Raw genomic sequence first — 18183 nt, forward strand, 5'->3', positions numbered from 1 at the left:
CCAGTGCCAGCTTGAAGACTGCCAGGGGTCTGTTGGTAATCCCCCTTATGTATGCTGGGAGGCAGTTGAACAGTCTCGGGGCCCTGACACTTATTGTATGGTCTCTTAACGTGCTAGTGACACCCCTGCTTTTCATTGGGGGGATCGTGCATCGTCTGCCAAGTCTTTTGCTTTCGTAGTGAGTGATTTTCGTGTGCAAGTTCGGTACTAGTCCCTCTAGGATTTTCCAGGTGTATATAATCATGTATCTCTCCCTCCTGCGTTCCAGGGAATACAGGTTCAGGAACCTCAAGCGCTCCCAGTAATTGAGGTGTTTTATCTCCGTTATGCGCGCCGTGAAAGTTCTCTGTACATTTTCTAGGTCGGCAATTTCACCTGCCTTGAAAGGTGCTGTTAGTGTGCAGCAATATTCCAGCCTAGATAGAACAAGTGACAAGTTAATGGACTCATTGAAAACACGAACTTAAGGGACTCTTGTACTTCAGAACTTGGTTAAGGGACTCGTACTTCAGAACTTGGTTAAGGGACTCGTACTTCAGAACTTGGTTAAGGGACTCGTATACTTCAGAACTTGGTTAAGGGACTCGTACTTCAGAACTTGGTTAAGGGACTCGTACTTCAGAACTTGGTTAAGGGACTCGTACTTCAGAACTTGGTTAAGGGACTCGTACTTCAGAACTTGGTTAAGGGACTCGTACTTCAGAACTTGGTTAAGGGACTCGTACTTCAGAACTTGGTTAAGGGACTCGTACTTCAGAACTTGGTTAAGGGACTCGTACTTCAGAACTTGGTTAAGGGACTCGTACTTCAGAACTTGGTTAAGGGACTCGTACTTCAGAACTTAGTTAAGGGACTCGTATACTTCAGAACTTAGTTAAGGGACTCGTATACTTCAAAAGTTGGTTAAGGGACTCGTATACTTCAGAACTTAGTTAAGGGACTCGTATACTTCAAAAGTTGGTTAAGGGACTCGTATACTTCAGAACTTAGTTAAGGGACTCGTATACTTCAGAACTTAGTTAAGGGACTCGTATACTTCAGAACTTAGTTAAGGGACTCGTATACTTCAGAACTTAGTTAAGGGACTCGTATACTTCAGAACTTAGTTAAGGGACTCGTATACTTCAGAACTTAGTTAAGGGACTCGTATACTTCAGAAGTTGGTTAAGGGACTCGTATACTTCAGAACTTAGTTAAGGGACTCGTATACTTCAGAACTTAGTTAAGGGACTCGTACTTCAGAACTTAGTTAAGGGACTCGTATACTTCAGAAGTTGGTTAAGGGACTCGTATACTTCAGAACTTGGTTAAGGGACTCGTATACTTCAGAAGTTGGTTAAGGGACTCGTATACTTCAGAAGTTGGTTAAGGGACTCGTATACTTCAGAACTTGGTTAAGGGACTCGTATACTTCAGAACTTGGTTAAGGGACTCGTATACTTCAGAAGTTGGTTAAGGGACTCGTATACTTCAGAAGTTGGTTAAGGGACTCGTATACTTCAGAAGTTGGTTAAGGGACTCGTATACTTCAGAACTTGGTTAAGGGACTCGTATACTTCAGAAGTTGGTTAAGGGACTCGTATACTTCAGAACTTGGTTAAGGGACTCGTATACTTCAGAAGTTGGTTAAGGGACTCGTATACTTCAGAAGTTGGTTAAGGGACTCGCATACTTCAGAACTTAGTTAAGGGACTCGTATAGTTCAGAAGTTGGTTAAGGGACTCGTATACTTCAGAAGTTGGTTAAGGGACTCGTATACTTCAGAAGTTGGTTAAGAGGAAAGAGTCAGCAAGGACCTGTGCTCAACACGAGTACATGAGAGAGCCTTGCCTTGCATGAGGTCCCATCGACCTCTCTGCGATCTCCAGGTACGGAGTCCTGCAGGCGTTCTTGTACTGCTGGGGCCACCGCTCCTCCAGCAGCATCCAGCACTTGCCCAGCCTTGTACCGGAGAAACCGATAGCAACGCAGAACACCACCAGCAGGAGAACACCGATCCATCCTGAAGAAGGAACAAGCAGTCAGGAAAAATGATTGTGGGACATGACTCTCAAAGCCATGTAACACTAATAATAATAATAACAATAATAATAATAATAATAATAATAATAATAATAATAATAATAATAACAATAATAACAATAATAACAATAATAATAATAATAATAACAATAACAATAATAATAATAATAATAATAATAATAATAATAATAATAATAATAATAATAATAATAATAATAATAATAATAATAATAACAATAATAATAATAATAATAACAATAACAATAATAATAATAATAATAATAATAATAATAATAATAATAATAATAATAATAATAATAACAATAATAATAATAATAATAACAATAACAATAATAATAATAACAATAATAATAATAATAATAATAATAATAATAATAATAATAATAATAATAATAATCATAATAATAATAATAATAATAATAATAACAATAATAACAATAATAATAATAATAATAACAATAACAATAATAATAATAATAATAATAATAATAATAATAATAATAATAATAATAATAATAATAATAACAATAATAACAATAATAACAATAATAATAATAATAATAATAATAACAATAACAATAATAATAATAATAATAATAATAATAATAATAATAATAATAATAATAATAATAAATCTTTATTTCCACATTTACAAGGTATACAGACCATAGCTGACATCAATGACATACTACTACATAGAAAGCCGCTTGTTATGTATAGCATTTCTGGCAAATTAGGTCAGTTTTGTCCCAGGATGCCGCCCACACCAATCGATTAACACCCAGGTGAACAGTGACAGCAGGTGTAAGGTGACTGACACCCAAGTACCTACTAACTGCTAGGTGAACAGTGACAGCAGGTGTAAGGTGACTGACACCCAAGTACCTACTAACTGCTAGGTGAACAGTGACAGCAGGTGTAAGGTGACTGACACCCAAGTACCTACTAACTGCTAGGTGAACAGTGACAGCAGGTGTAAGGTGACTGACACCCAAGTACCTACTAACTGCTAGGTGAACAGTGACAGCAGGTGTAAGGTGACTGACACCCAAGTACCTACTAACTGCTAGGTGAACAGTGACAGCAGGTGTAAGTTGACTGACACCCAAGTACCTACTAACTGCTAGGTGAACAGTGACAGCAGGTGTAAGGTGACTGACACCCAAGTACCTACTAACTGCTAGGTGAACAGTGACAGCAGGTGTAAGTTGACTGACACCCAAGTACCTACTAACTGCTAGGTGAACAGTGACAGCAGGTGTAAGGTGACTGACACCCAAGTACCTACTAACTGCTAGGTGAACAGTGACAGCAGGTGTAAGGTGACTGACACCCAAGTACCTACTAACTGCTAGGTGAACAGTGACAGCAGGTGTAAGTTGACTGACACCCAAGTACCTACTAACTGCTAGGTGAACAGTGACAGCAGGTGTAAGGTGACTGACACCCAAGTACCTACTAACTGCTAGGTGAACAGTGACAGCAGGTGTAAGGTGACTGACACCCAAGTACCTACTAACTGCTAGGTGAACAGTGACAGCAGGTGTAAGGTGACTGACACCCAAGTACCTACTAACTGCTAGGTGAACAGTGACAGCAGGTGTAAGGTGACTGACACCCAAGTACCTACTAACTGCTAGGTGAACAGTGACAGCAGGTGTAAGTTGACTGACACCCAAGTACCTACTAACTGCTAGGTGAACAGTGACAGCAGGTGTAAGGTGACTGACACCCAAGTACCTACTAACTGCTAGGTGAACAGTGACAGCAGGTGTAAGGTGACTGACACCCAAGTACCTACTAACTGCTAGGTGAACAGTGACAGCAGGTGTAAGGTGACTGACACCCAAGTACCTACTAACTGCTAGGTGAACAGTGACAGCAGGTGTAAGTTGACTGACACCCAAGTACCTACTAACTGCTAGGTGAACAGTGACAGCAGGTGTAAGTTGACTGACACCCAAGTACCTACTAACTGCTAGGTGAACAGTGACAGCAGGTGTAAGGTGACTGACACCCAAGTACCTACTAACTGCTAGGTGAACAGTGACAGCAGGTGTAAGGTGACTGACACCCAAGTACCTACTAACTGCTAGGTGAACAGTGACAGCAGGTGTAAGGTGACTGACACCCAAGTACCTACTAACTGCTAGGTGAACAGTGACAGCAGGTGTAAGTTGACTGACACCCAAGTACCTACTAACTGCTAGGTGAACAGTGACAGCAGGTGTAAGGTGACTGACACCCAAGTACCTACTAACTGCTAGGTGAACAGTGACAGCAGGTGTAAGGTGACTGACACCCAAGTACCTACTAACTGCTAGGTGAACAGTGACAGCAGGTGTAAGGTGACTGACACCCAAGTACCTACTAACTGCTAGGTGAATAGTGACAGCAGGTGTAAGTTGACTGACACCCAAGTACCTACTAACTGCTAGGTGAACAGTGACAGCAGGTGTAAGGTGACTGACACCCAAGTACCTACTAACTGCTAGGTGAACAGTGACAGCAGGTGTAAGGTGACTGACACCCAAGTACCTACTAACTGCTAGGTGAACAGTGACAGCAGGTGTAAGGTGACTGACACCCAAGTACCTACTAACTGCTAGGTGAACAGTGACAGCAGGTGTAAGGTGACTGACACCCAAGTACCTACTAACTGCTAGGTGAATAGTGACAGCAAGTGTTGTAAGGAAGCACGTCCTAATGTTTCTACCCGTACCGGGAATCGAACTACGGACTTCAATGTGTGAGCTGAGAGCGCTACCAACAGAGCTACGGTACGATGGAAATATAAACACATATGCAGTATAATGTGATCCTTTATTGACTACGTTTCGCCCACACAGTGGGCTTTTTCAAGTCACAAACAGTTCTGTTTGTGACTTGAAAAAGCCCACTGTGTGGGCGAAACGTAGTCAATAAAGGATCACATTATACTGCATATGTGTTTATATTTCCATTGTGTCGGTATTTTATACCATTTATTTCCAGAGCTACGGTACACCATGTAGAAGCGATAAACACGAGGAAATTAAAACTTCATCAGAGTACAAAACAAATTCTGGCCACAAAATAGAGCGAAACACCAACGTCAAAGACCTGGGAGTGATCAAGTCGGAGGATCTCACCTTCACGGGGAATTACCAATAGACTCCTGGCAGTCTTCAAGCTGGCACTGGACAAGCACCTAAAGTCGGTCCCTGACCAGCTGGGCTGTGGCCCGTACGTTGGATTGCGTGCAGCCAGCAGTAGCAGCCTGGTTGATCAGGCTCTGATCCACCAGGAGGCCTGGTCACAGACCGGGCCGCGGAGGCGTTGACCCCCGGAACTCTCTCCAGGTAAACTCGCATGTGGTCAGGCAGCCCTCGGGGAATGATCATCTTCCAGCACGGCTACAGTTACCATCACCTGACTATTACCATCTTCCAGCACAGCTACAGTTACCATCACCTGACTATTACCATCTTCCAGCACGGCTACAGTTACCATCACCTGACTATTACCATCTTCCAGCACAGCTACAGATACCATCACCTGACTATTACCATCTTCCAGCACGGCTACAGTTACCATCACCTGACTATTACCATCTTCCAGCACGGCTACAGTTACCATCACCTGACTATTACCATCTTCCAGCACAGCTACAGATACCATCACCTGACTATTACCATCTTCCAGCACAGCTACAGATACCATCACCTGACTATTACCATCTTCCAGCACAGCTACAGATACCATCACCTGACTATTACCATCTTCCAGCACGGCTACAGTTACCATCACCTGACTATTACCATCTTCCAGCACGGCTACAGTTACCATCACCTGACTATTACCATCTTCCAGCACAGCTACAGATACCATCACCTGACTATTACCATCTTCCAGCACGGCTACAGTTACCATCACCTGACTATTACCATCTTCAAGCACGGCTACAGTTACCATCACCTGACTATTACCATCTTCCAGCACAGCTACAGATACCATCACCTGACTATTACCATCTTCCAGCACGGCTACAGTTACCATCACCTGACTATTACCATCTTCCAGCACAGCTACAGTTACCATCACCTGACTATTACCATCTTCCAGCACGGCTACAGTTACCATCACCTGACTATTACCATCTTCCAGCACAGCTACAGTTACCATCACCTGACTATTACCATCTTCCAGCACGGCTACAGTTACCATCACCTGACTATTACCATCTTCCAGCACAGCTACAGTTACCATCACCTGACTATTGTCATCTTCCAGAACAGCTACAGTTACCATCACCTGACTATTACCATCTTCCAGCACAGCTACAGTTACCATCACCTGACTATTACCATCTTCCAGCACAGCTAGTTACCATCACCTGACTATTACCATCTTCCAGCACAGCTACAGATACCATCACCTGACTATTACCATCTTCCAGCACAGCTACAGATACCATCACCTGACTATTACCATCTTCCAGCACAGCTACAGTTACCATCACCTGACTATTACCATCTTCCAGCACAGCTACAGATACCATCACCTGACTATTACCATCTTCCAGCACAGCTACAGTTACCATCACCTGACTATTACCATCTTCCAGCACGGCTACAGTTACCATCACCTGACTATTACCATCTTCCAGCACAGCTACAGATACCATCACCTGACTATTACCATCTTCCAGCACGGCTACAGTTACCATCACCTGACTATTACCATCTTCCAGCACACCTACAGTTACCATCACCTGACTATTACCATCTTCCAGCACGGCTACAGTTACCATCACCTGACTATTACCATCTTCCAGCACAGCTACAGATACCATCACCTGACTATTACCATCTTCCAGCACAGCTAGATACCATCACCTGACTATTACCATCTTCCAGCACAGCTAGTTACCATCACCTGACTATTACCATCTTCCAGCACAGCTACAGATACCATCACCTGACTATTACCATCTTCCAGCACAGCTACAGTTACCATCACCTGACTATTACCATCTTCCAGCACAGCTACAGATACCATCACCTGACTATTACCATCTTCCAGCACAGCTACAGATACCATCACCTGACTATTACCATCTTCCAGCACGGCTACAGTTACCATCACCTGACTATTACCATCTTCCAGCACAGCTACAGATACCATCACCTGACTATTACCATCTTCCTGCACAGCTACAGTTACCATCACCTGACTATTACCATCTTCCAGCACAGCTAGTTACCATCACCTGACTATTACCATCTTCCAGCACAGCTACAGATACCATCACCTGACTATTACCATCTTCCAGCACAGCTACAGTTACCATCACCTGACTATTACCATCTTCCAGCACAGCTACAGATACCATCACCTGACTATTACCATCTTCCAGCACAGCTACAGTTACCATCACCTGACTATTACCATCTTCTAGCACAGCTACAGTTACCATCACCTGACTATTACCATCTTCCAGCACACCTACAGTTACCATCACCTGACTATTACCATCTTCCAGCACAGCTACAGTTACCATCACCTGACTATTACCATCTTCCAGCACAGCTACAGTTACCATCACCTGACTATTACCATCTTCCAGCACAGCTAGTTACCATCACCTGACTATTACCATCTTCCAGCACAGCTAGTTACCATCACCTGACTATTACCATCTTCCAGCACAGCTACAGTTACCATCACCTGACTATTACCATCTTCCAGCACAGCTAGTTACCATCACCTGACTATTACTATCTCTTAAGATTACAGCCTATCTATCACGGGGCCACTTAATATGAGTGAGCACATGTTGCATTATCTATCACGATAGATTAGTTAAGCCTTATCACTGTGTTAGACTGTGTTTATGCACTGATAATATCAATGTTGTTTAACTCATCAGGGTTTACCGCTTCAGCAGCAACAACAACAACACTAATAATAATAATAATAATAATAATAATAATAATAATAATAATAATAATAATAATAATAATAATAATAATAGTTAATAACAATAATGATAAAAATAATAATAATACTGTTAATATAGTTATCAACACAATGTTAACACAGTTATCAACACAATGTTAACACAGAGTTATCAACACAATGTTAACACAGTTATCAACACAATGTTAACACAGAGTTATCAACACAATGTTAACACAGTTATCAACACAATGTTAACACAGAGTTATCAACACAATGTTAACACAGTTATCAACACAATGTTAACACAGAGTTATCAACACAATGTTAACACAGAGTTATGAACACAATGTTAACAGTTATCAACACAATGTTAACACAAAGTTATCAACACAATGTTAACAGTTATCAACACAATGTTAACACAGTTATCAACACAATGTTAACACAGAGTTATCAACACAATGTTAACACAGTTATCAACACAATGTTAACATAGAGTTATCAACACAATGTTAACACAGAGTTATCAACACAATGTTAACACAGAGTTATCAACACAATGTTAACACAGTTATCAACACAATGTTAACATAGAGTTATCAACACAATGTTAACACAGAGTTATCAACACAATGTTAACACAGAGTTATCAACACAATGTTAACACAGAGTTATCAACACAATGTTAAAACAGTTATCAACACAATGTTAACATAGAGTTATCAACACAATGTTAACACAGAGTTATCAACACAATGTTAACACAGAGTTATCAACACAATGTTAACATAGAGTTATCAACACAATGTTAACACAGAGTTATCAACACAATGTTAACACAGAGTTATCAACACAATGTTAACACAGAGTTATCAACACAATGTTAACACAGAGTTATCAACACAATGTTAACAGTTATCAACACAATGTTAACAGTTATCAACACAATGTTAACAGTTATCAACACAATGTTAACACAGAGTTAACAACACAATGTTAACAGTTATCAACACAATGTTAACAGTTATCAACACAATGTTAACAGTTATCAACACAATGTTAACAGTTATCAACACAATCTTAACAGTTATCAACACAATGTTAACAGTTATCAACACAATGTTAACAGTTATCAACACAATGTTAACAGTTATCAACACAATGTTAACAGTTATCAACACAATGTTAACACAGAGTTATCAACACAATGTTAACAGTTATCAACACAATGTTAACAGTTATCAACACAATGTTAACAGTTATCAACACAATGTTAACACAGAGTTATCAACACAATGTTAACACTTATCAACACAATGTTAACAGAGTTATCAACACAATGTTAACAGTTATCAACACAATGTTAACAGTTATCAACACAATGTTAACAGTTATCAACACAATGTTAACAGTTATCAACACAATCTTAACAGTTATCAACACAATGTTAACAGTTATCAACACAATGTTAACAGTTATCAACACAATGTTAACAGTTATCAACACAATGTTAACAGTTATCAACACAATGTTAACACAGAGTTATCAACACAATGTTAACAGTTATCAACACAATGTTAACAGTTATCAACACAATGTTAACAGTTATCAACACAATGTTAACACAGAGTTATCAACACAATGTTAACACTTATCAACACAATGTTAACAGAGTTATCAACACAATGTTAACAGTTATCAACACAATGTTAACAGTTATCAACACAATGTTAACAGTTATCAACACAATGTTAACAGTTATCAACACAATCTTAACAGTTATCAACACAATGTTAACAGTTATCTACACACTAGTGTATGTTCTTACTACACTACTGTGCAGTACCTTGAACCATCCCTCACTAGCTAGCATCACACTAGTGTATGTTCTTACTACACTACTGTGCAGTACCTTGAACCATCCCTCACTAGCTAGCATCACACTAGTGTATGTTCTTACTACACTACTGTGCAGTACCTTGAACCATCCCTCACTAGCTAGCATCACACTAGTGTATGTTCTTACTACACTACTGTGCAGTACCTTGAACCATCCCTCACTAGCTAGCATCACACTAGTGTATGTTCTTACTACACTACTGTGCAGTACCTTGAACCATCCCTCACTAGCTAGCATACACAAACTAGTGTATGTTCTTACTACACTACTGTGCAGTACCTTGAACCATCCCTCACTAGCTAGCATCACACTAGTGTATGTTCTTACTACACTACTGTGCAGTACCTTGAACCATCCCTCACTAGCTAGCATCACACTAGTGTATGTTCTTACTACACTACTGTGCAGTACCTTGAACCATCCCTCACTAGCTAGCATCACACTAGTGTATGTTCTTACTACACTACTGTGCAGTACCTTGAACCATCCCTCACTAGCTAGCATCACACTAGTGTATGTTCTTACTACACTACTGTGCAGTACCTTGAACCATCCCTCACTAGCTAGCATCACACTAGTGTATGTTCTTACTACACTACTGTGCAGTACCTTGAACCATCCCTCACTAGCTAGCATCACACTAGTGTATGTTCTTACTACACTACTGTGCAGTACCTTGAACCATCCCTCACTAGCTAGCATCACACTAGTGTATGTTCTTACTACACTACTGTGCAATACCTTGAACCATCCCTCACTAGCTAGCATACACTAGTGTATGTTCTTACTACACTACTGTGCACCTTGAACCATCCCTCACTAGCTAGCATCACACTAGTGTATGTTCTACACTACTGTGCAATACCTTGAACCATCCCTCACTACTCACACTACTGTGCAGTACCTTGAACCATCCCTCACTAGCTAGCATCACACTAGTGTATGTTCTTACTACACTACTGTGCAGTACCTTGAACCATCCCTCACTAGCTAGCATCACACTAGTGTATGTTCTTACTACACTACTGTGCAGTACCTTGAACCATCCCTCACTAGCTAGCATCACACTAGTGTATGTTCTTACTACACTACTGTGCAGTACCTTGAACCATCCCTCACTAGCTAGCATCACACTAGTGTATGTTCTTACTACACTACTGTGCAGTACCTTGAACCATCCCTCACTAGCTAGCATCACACTAGTGTATGTTCTTACTACACTACTGTGCAGTACCTTGAACCATCCCTCCCTCACTAGCTAGTGCATCAACCATACCTAGCATCACACTAGTGTATGTTCTTACTACACTACTGTGCAGTACCTTGAACCATCCCTCACTAGCTAGCATCACACTAGTGTATGTTCTTACTACACTACTGTGCAGTACCTTGAACCATCCCTCACTAGCTAGCATCACACTAGTGTATGTTCTTACTACACTACTGTGCAGTACCTTGAACCATCCCTCACTAGCTAGCATCACACTAGTGTATGTTCTTACTACACTACTGTGCAGTACCTTGAACCATCCCTCACTAGCTAGCATCACACTAGTGTATGTTCTTACTACACTACTGTGCAGTACCTTGAACCATCCCTCACTAGCTAGCATCACACTAGTGTATGTTCACTAGTGTATGTTCACTAGCTAGCATCACTTACACTACTGTGCAGTACCTTGAACCATCCCTCACTAGCTAGCATCACACTAGTGTATGTTCTTACTACACTACTGTGCAGTACCTTGAACCATCCCTCACTAGCTAGCATCACACTAGTGTATGTTCTTACTACACTACTGTGCAGTACCTTGAACCATCCCTCACTAGCTAGCATCACACTAGTGTATGTTCTTACTACACTACTGTGCAATACCTTGAACCATCCCTCACTAGCTAGCATCACACTAGTGTATGTTCTTACTACACTACTGTGCAGTACCTTGAACCATCCCTCACTAGCTAGCATCACACTAGTGTATGTTCTTACTACACTACTGTGCAGTACCTTGAACCATCCCTCACTAGCTAGCATCACACTAGTGTATGTTCTTACTACACTACTGTGCAGTACCTTGAACCATCCCTCACTAGCTAGCATCACACTAGTGTATGTTCTTACTACACTACTGTGCAATACCTTGAACCATCCCTCACTAGCTAGCATCACACTAGTGTATGTTCTTACTACACTACTGTGCAGTACCTTGAACCATCCCTCACTAGCTAGCATCACACTAGTGTATGTTCTTACTACACTACTGTGCAGTACCTTGAACCATCCCTCACTAGCTAGCATCACACTAGTGTATGTTCTTACTACACTACTGTGCAATACCTTGAACCATCCCTCACTAGCTAGCATCACACTAGTGTATGTTCTTACTACACTACTGTGCAGTACCTTGAACCATCCCTCACTAGCTAGCATCACACTAGTGTATGTTCTTACTACACTACTGTGCAGTACCTTGAACCATCCCTCACTAGCTAGCATCACACTAGTGTATGTTCTTACTACACTACTGTGCAGTACCTTGAACCATCCCTCACTAGCTAGCATCACACTAGTGTATGTTCTTACTACACTACTGTGCAGTACCTTGAACCATCCCTCACTAGCTAGCATCACACTAGTGTATGTTCTTACTACACTACTGTGCAGTACCTTGAACCATCCCTCACTAGCTACATCAAACTAGTGTATGTTCCTACTACACTACTGTGCAGTACCTTGAACCATCCCTCACTAGCTAGTATCAACTACCTCAAACTAGTGTATGTTCCTACTACACTACTTTGCAGTACCTTGAACCATCCCTCACTAGCAGTATCAACTAGTGTATGTTCCTACTACACTACTGTGCAGTACCTTGAACCATCCCTCACTAGCTAGCATCACTACTAGTGTATGTTCTTACTACACTACTGTGCAGTACCTTGAACCATCCCTCACTAGCTAGCATCACACTAGTGTATGTTCTTACTACACTACTGTGCAGTACCTTGAACCATCCCTCACTAGCTAGCATCACACTAGTGTATGTTCTTACTACACTACTGTGCAGTACCTTGAACCATCCCTCACTAGCTAGCATCAGCTAGCATCACACTAGTGTATGTTCTTACTACACTACTGTGCAGTGTATGTTCTTACTACACTACTGTGCAGTACCTTGAACCATCCCTCACTAGCTAGCATCACACTAGTGTATGTTCTTACTACACTACTGTGCAATACCTTGAACCATCCCTCACTAGCTAGCATCACACTAGTGTATGTTCTTACTACACTACTGTGCACCTTGAACCATCCCTCACTAGCTAGCATCACACTAGTGTATGTTCTTACTACACTACTGTGCAGTACCTTGAACCATCCCTCACTAGCTAGCATCACACTAGTGTATGTTCTTACTACACTACTGTGCAGTACCTTGAACCATCCCTCACTAGCTAGCATCACACTAGTGTATGTTCTTACTACACTACTGTGCAGTACCTTGAACCATCCCTCACTAGCTAGCATCACACTAGTGTATGTTCTTACTACACTACTGTGCAGTACCTTGAACCATCCCTCACTAGCTAGCATCACACTAGTGTATGTTCTTACTACACTACTGTGCAGTACCTTGAACCATCCCTCACTAGCTAGCATCACACTAGTGTATGTTCTTACTACACTACTGTGCAGTACCTTGAACCATCCCTCACTAGCTAGCATCACACTAGTGTATGTTCTTACTACACTACTGTGCAGTACCTTGAACCATCCCTCACTAGCTAGCATCACACTAGTGTATGTTCTTACTACACTACTGTGCAGTACCTTGAACCATCCCTCACTAGCTAGCATCACACTAGTGTATGTTCTTACTACACTACTGTGCAGTACCTTGAACCATCCCTCACTAGCTAGCATCACACTAGTGTATGTTCTTACTACACTACTGTGCAGTACCTTGAACCATCCCTCACTAGCTAGCATCACACTAGTGTATGTTCTTACTACACTACTGTGCAGTACCTTGAACCATCCCTCACTAGCTAGCATCACACTAGTGTATGTTCTTACTACACTACTGTGCAATACCTTGAACCATCCCTCACTAGCTAGCATCACACTAGTGTATGTTCTTACTACACTACTGTGCAGTACCTTGAACCATCCCTCACTAGCAGTATCAACTACCTCAAACTAGTGTATGTTCTTACTCCACTACTGTGCAGTACCTTGAACCATCCCTCACTAGCTAGCATCACACTAGTGTATGTTCTTACTACACTACTGTGCAGTACCTTGAACCATCCCTCACTAGCTAGCATCACACTAGTGTATGTTCTTACTACACTACTGTGCAATACCTTGAACCATCCCTCACTAGCTAGCATCACACTAGTGTATGTTCTTACTACACTACTGTGCAGTACCTTGAACCATCCCTCACTAGCTAGCATCAACACTAGTGTATGTTCTTACTACACTACTGTGCAGTACCTTGAACCATCCCTCACTAGCTAGCATCATCACTACACTACTGTGCAGTACAACCATCTAGTGTATGTTATGTTCTTACTACACTACTGTGCAGTACCTTGAACCATCCCTCACTAGCTAGTATCACACTAGTGTATGTTCTTACTACACTACTGTGCAGTACCTTGAACCATCCCTCACTAGCTAGCATACACAACCATCTAGTGTATGTTCTTACTACACTACTGTGCAATACCTTGAACCATCCCTCACTAGCTAGCATCACACTAGTGTATGTTCTTACTACACTACTGTGCAGTACCTTGAACCATCCCTCACTAGCTAGCATCACACTAGTGTATGTTCTTACTACACTACTGTGCAATACCTTGAACCATCCCTCACTAGCTAGCATCACACTAGTGTATGTTCTTACTACACTACTGTGCAGTACCTTGAACCATCCCTCACTAGCTAGCATCACACTAGTGTATGTTCTTACTACACTACTGTGCAGTACCTTGAACCATCCCTCACTAGCTAGCATCACACTAGTGTATGTTCTTACTACACTACTGTGCAATACCTTGAACCATCCCTCACTAGCTAGCATCACACTAGTGTATGTTCTTACTACACTACTGTGCAATACCTTGAACCATCCCTCACTAGCTAGCATCACACTAGTGTATGTTCTTACTACACTACTGTGCAGTACTAGTGTATGTTCTTACTACACTACTGTGCAGTACCTTGAACCATCCCTCACTAGCTAGCATCACACTAGTGTATGTTCTTACTACACTACTGTGCAATACCTTGAACCATCCCTCACTAGCTAGCATACACTAGTGTATGTACTACACTACTGTGCAACCTTCCCTCACTAGCTAGCATATAGTGTATGTTCACTACTACCTCAAACTAGTGTATGTTCCTAATACACTACTGTGCAGTACCTTGAACCATCCCTCACTAGCTAGTATCAACTACCTCAAACTAGTGTATGTTCCTACTACACTACTGTGCAGTACCTTGAACCATCCCTCACTAGCAGTATCACACTAGTGTATGTTCTTACTACACTACTGTGCAGTACCTTGGACCATCCCTCACTAGCTAGCATCACACTAGTGTATGTTCTTACTACACTACTGTGCAGTACCTTGAACCATCCCTCACTAGCTAGCATCACACTAGTGTATGTTCTTACTACACTACTGTGCATACCTTGAACCATCCCTCACTAGCTAGCATCACACTAGTGTATGTTCTTACTACACTACTGTGCAGTACCTTGAACCATCCCTCACTAGCTAGCATCACACTAGTGTATGTTCACTACACTACTGTGCAATACAACCATCTAGTGTATGTTCTTACTACACTACTGTGCAGTACCTTGAACCATCCCTCACTAGCTAGCATCACACTAGTGTATGTTCTTACTACACTACTGTGCGGTACCTTGAACCATCCCTCACTAGCTAGTATCACACTAGTGTATGTTCTTACTACACTACTGTGCAGTACCTTGAACCATCCCTCACTAGCTAGCATCACACTAGTGTATGTTCTTACTACACTACTGTGCAGTACCTTGAACCATCCCTCACTAGCTAGCATCACACTAGTGTATGTTCTTACTACACTACTGTGCAGTACCTTGAACCATCCCTCACTAGCTAGCATCACACTAGTGTATGTTCTTACTACACTACTGTGCAGTACCTTGAACCATCCCTCACTAGCTAGCATCACACTAGTGTATGTTCTTACTACACTACTGTGCAGTACCTTGAACCATCCCTCACTAGCTAGCATCACACTAGTGTATGTTCTTACTACACTACTGTGCAGTACCTTGAACCATCCCTCACTAGCTAGCATCACACTAGTGTATGTTCTTACTACACTACTGTGCAGTACCTTGAACCATCCCTCACTAGCTAGCATCACACTAGTGTATGTTCTTACTACACTACTGTGCAGTACCTTGAACCATCCCTCACTAGCTAGCATCACACTAGTGTATGTTCTTACTACACTACTGTGCAGTACCTTGAACCATCCCTCACTAGCTAGCATCACACTAGTGTATGTTCTTACTACACTACTGTGCAGTACCTTGAACCATCCCTCACTAGCTAGCATCACACTAGTGTATGTTCTTACTACACTACTGTGCAGTACCTTGAACCATCCCTCACTAGCTAGCATCACACTAGTGTATGTTCTTACTACACTACTGTGCAGTACCTTGAACCATCCCTCACTAGCTAGCATCACACTAGTGTATGTTCTTACTACACTACTGTGCAGTACCTTGAACCATCCCTCACTAGCTAGCATCACACTAGTGTATGTTCTTACTACACTACTGTGCAGTACCTTGAACCATCCCTCACTAGCTAGCATCACACTAGTGTATGTTCTTACTACACTACTGTGCAGTACCTTGAACCATCCCTCACTAGCTAGCATCACACTAGTGTATGTTCTTACTACACTACTGTGCAGTACCTTGAACCATCCCTCACTAGCTAGCATCACACTAGTGTATGTTCTTACTACACTACTGTGCAGTACCTTGAACCATCCCTCACTAGCTAGTATCAACTACCTCAAATAATATTCCTATAGTCATATTAATTGCTCAAACTTTATGCTATTAGGCAGTTCCTACTCTCAGATTATTTTTGTATCTTAGTGACTATGTTGTGTGTGTAATTAGTGTATATTTCAATTATATTATTGTTCAAGGCCTAAAACTATCTTCTGCTGTTACTACCAACTATGTCATATTATTTTTACTTTTTAGAGTACAATATATTGCTCAACTTATTATATATAACAAATCAGATCTTACTCGTAAATCAATATTATATCATAGTTACTATCTGTCAATTTAACTTTGATTACTTTTATTTAATTTAGTCACTATATATTTTCTCCTTTATTTTAGCTTTATTATAGCTTTACATAATAACTTTAGTTCATATATTCACAATTGTTAAAATAATCAAGGTGCTATTCTCAGGTGCTAAAGTGTAATAAGTTCACTATTTTTGCCATTATATTCCCTAGATCATTTATTTGTTCACCACAAAGTTTATTTTAGTCCCTTTTATATTGTCTCCTTTATTTTACCTTCAAAGAACTACCTTAAATCAATTTATTTTTACCTTTGTTAAAATAACTCAGGTGCTATTTTTTAGCTTTAGAATATTTACTTTATTTTTTACTAAATTCTAACTATAGATTCACTACAAATCTTATAATAACAAGCATTGATCCTGATACCAACCTCTTATTGAATGACTTAAATGATTCAAACAGTTACTGTAATTACTACACTGCAGAACAATCAAAGGCACTTCTCAGTGCCAACAACAACATAACTATCTTTAACTACAATATCAGATCTTTAAGCAAGCATTACGATGACCTCATAGCATTACTAAATTCCTTACATGCCAATATGTCCATCATTACACTAACTGAAACCTGGCTAAAGCCTGATACTACAGATGTCTATGCCATTCCTGGTTACACAGCCATACACAACTGTAGGCCAGACCAACAAGGGGGTGGCACAGCCATATACTACTCAGACCAACTAGAATGTATCACTAATACTTGCACAAGGGATGAACATGGGGAATATATAATAGCTAAATTCAAATCCAAATACCTACAAAAACCTCTCACAGTGATAAACATCTACAGAGTTCCACAGTCAAACATTAGCCAATTTAGTCAAAACCTAGGAAGTATGATAACTGATGCACGCATGAACAAAGATCACTTACTACTC

At 40.8% G+C, this 18183-nt stretch overlaps 1 protein-coding gene and 1 long non-coding RNA gene across 3 annotated transcripts in view; both read right to left on the bottom strand.

Annotated features, from left to right (window-relative positions):
• LOC128697303 (uncharacterized) overlaps positions 1–18183 on the bottom strand; it is a 69682-nt gene that overhangs the window by 30617 nt on the left and 20882 nt on the right. The window contains exon 3 of one of the 2 annotated variants that reach the window (XM_070104161.1): positions 1826–2002. In XM_070104161.1, coding sequence (XP_069960262.1) covers positions 1826–2002 — 177 coding nt within the window. The remainder of the gene's footprint in view (positions 1–1825; positions 2003–18183) is intronic. The other variant, XM_053788935.2, reaches the window with a different exon arrangement.
• LOC138855309 (uncharacterized) lies at positions 13843–15196 on the bottom strand. The gene is made up of 3 exons (XR_011394525.1): positions 15119–15196; positions 14689–15018; positions 13843–14254 (listed from the first exon to the last, which is right to left on the bottom strand). It is a non-coding gene; the product is annotated as an uncharacterized lncRNA (long non-coding RNA).

This window comes from Cherax quadricarinatus, chromosome 89 (assembly GCF_038502225.1).
Source record: "Cherax quadricarinatus isolate ZL_2023a chromosome 89, ASM3850222v1, whole genome shotgun sequence".
NCBI classification, from domain to species: domain Eukaryota; kingdom Metazoa; phylum Arthropoda; class Malacostraca; order Decapoda; family Parastacidae; genus Cherax; species Cherax quadricarinatus.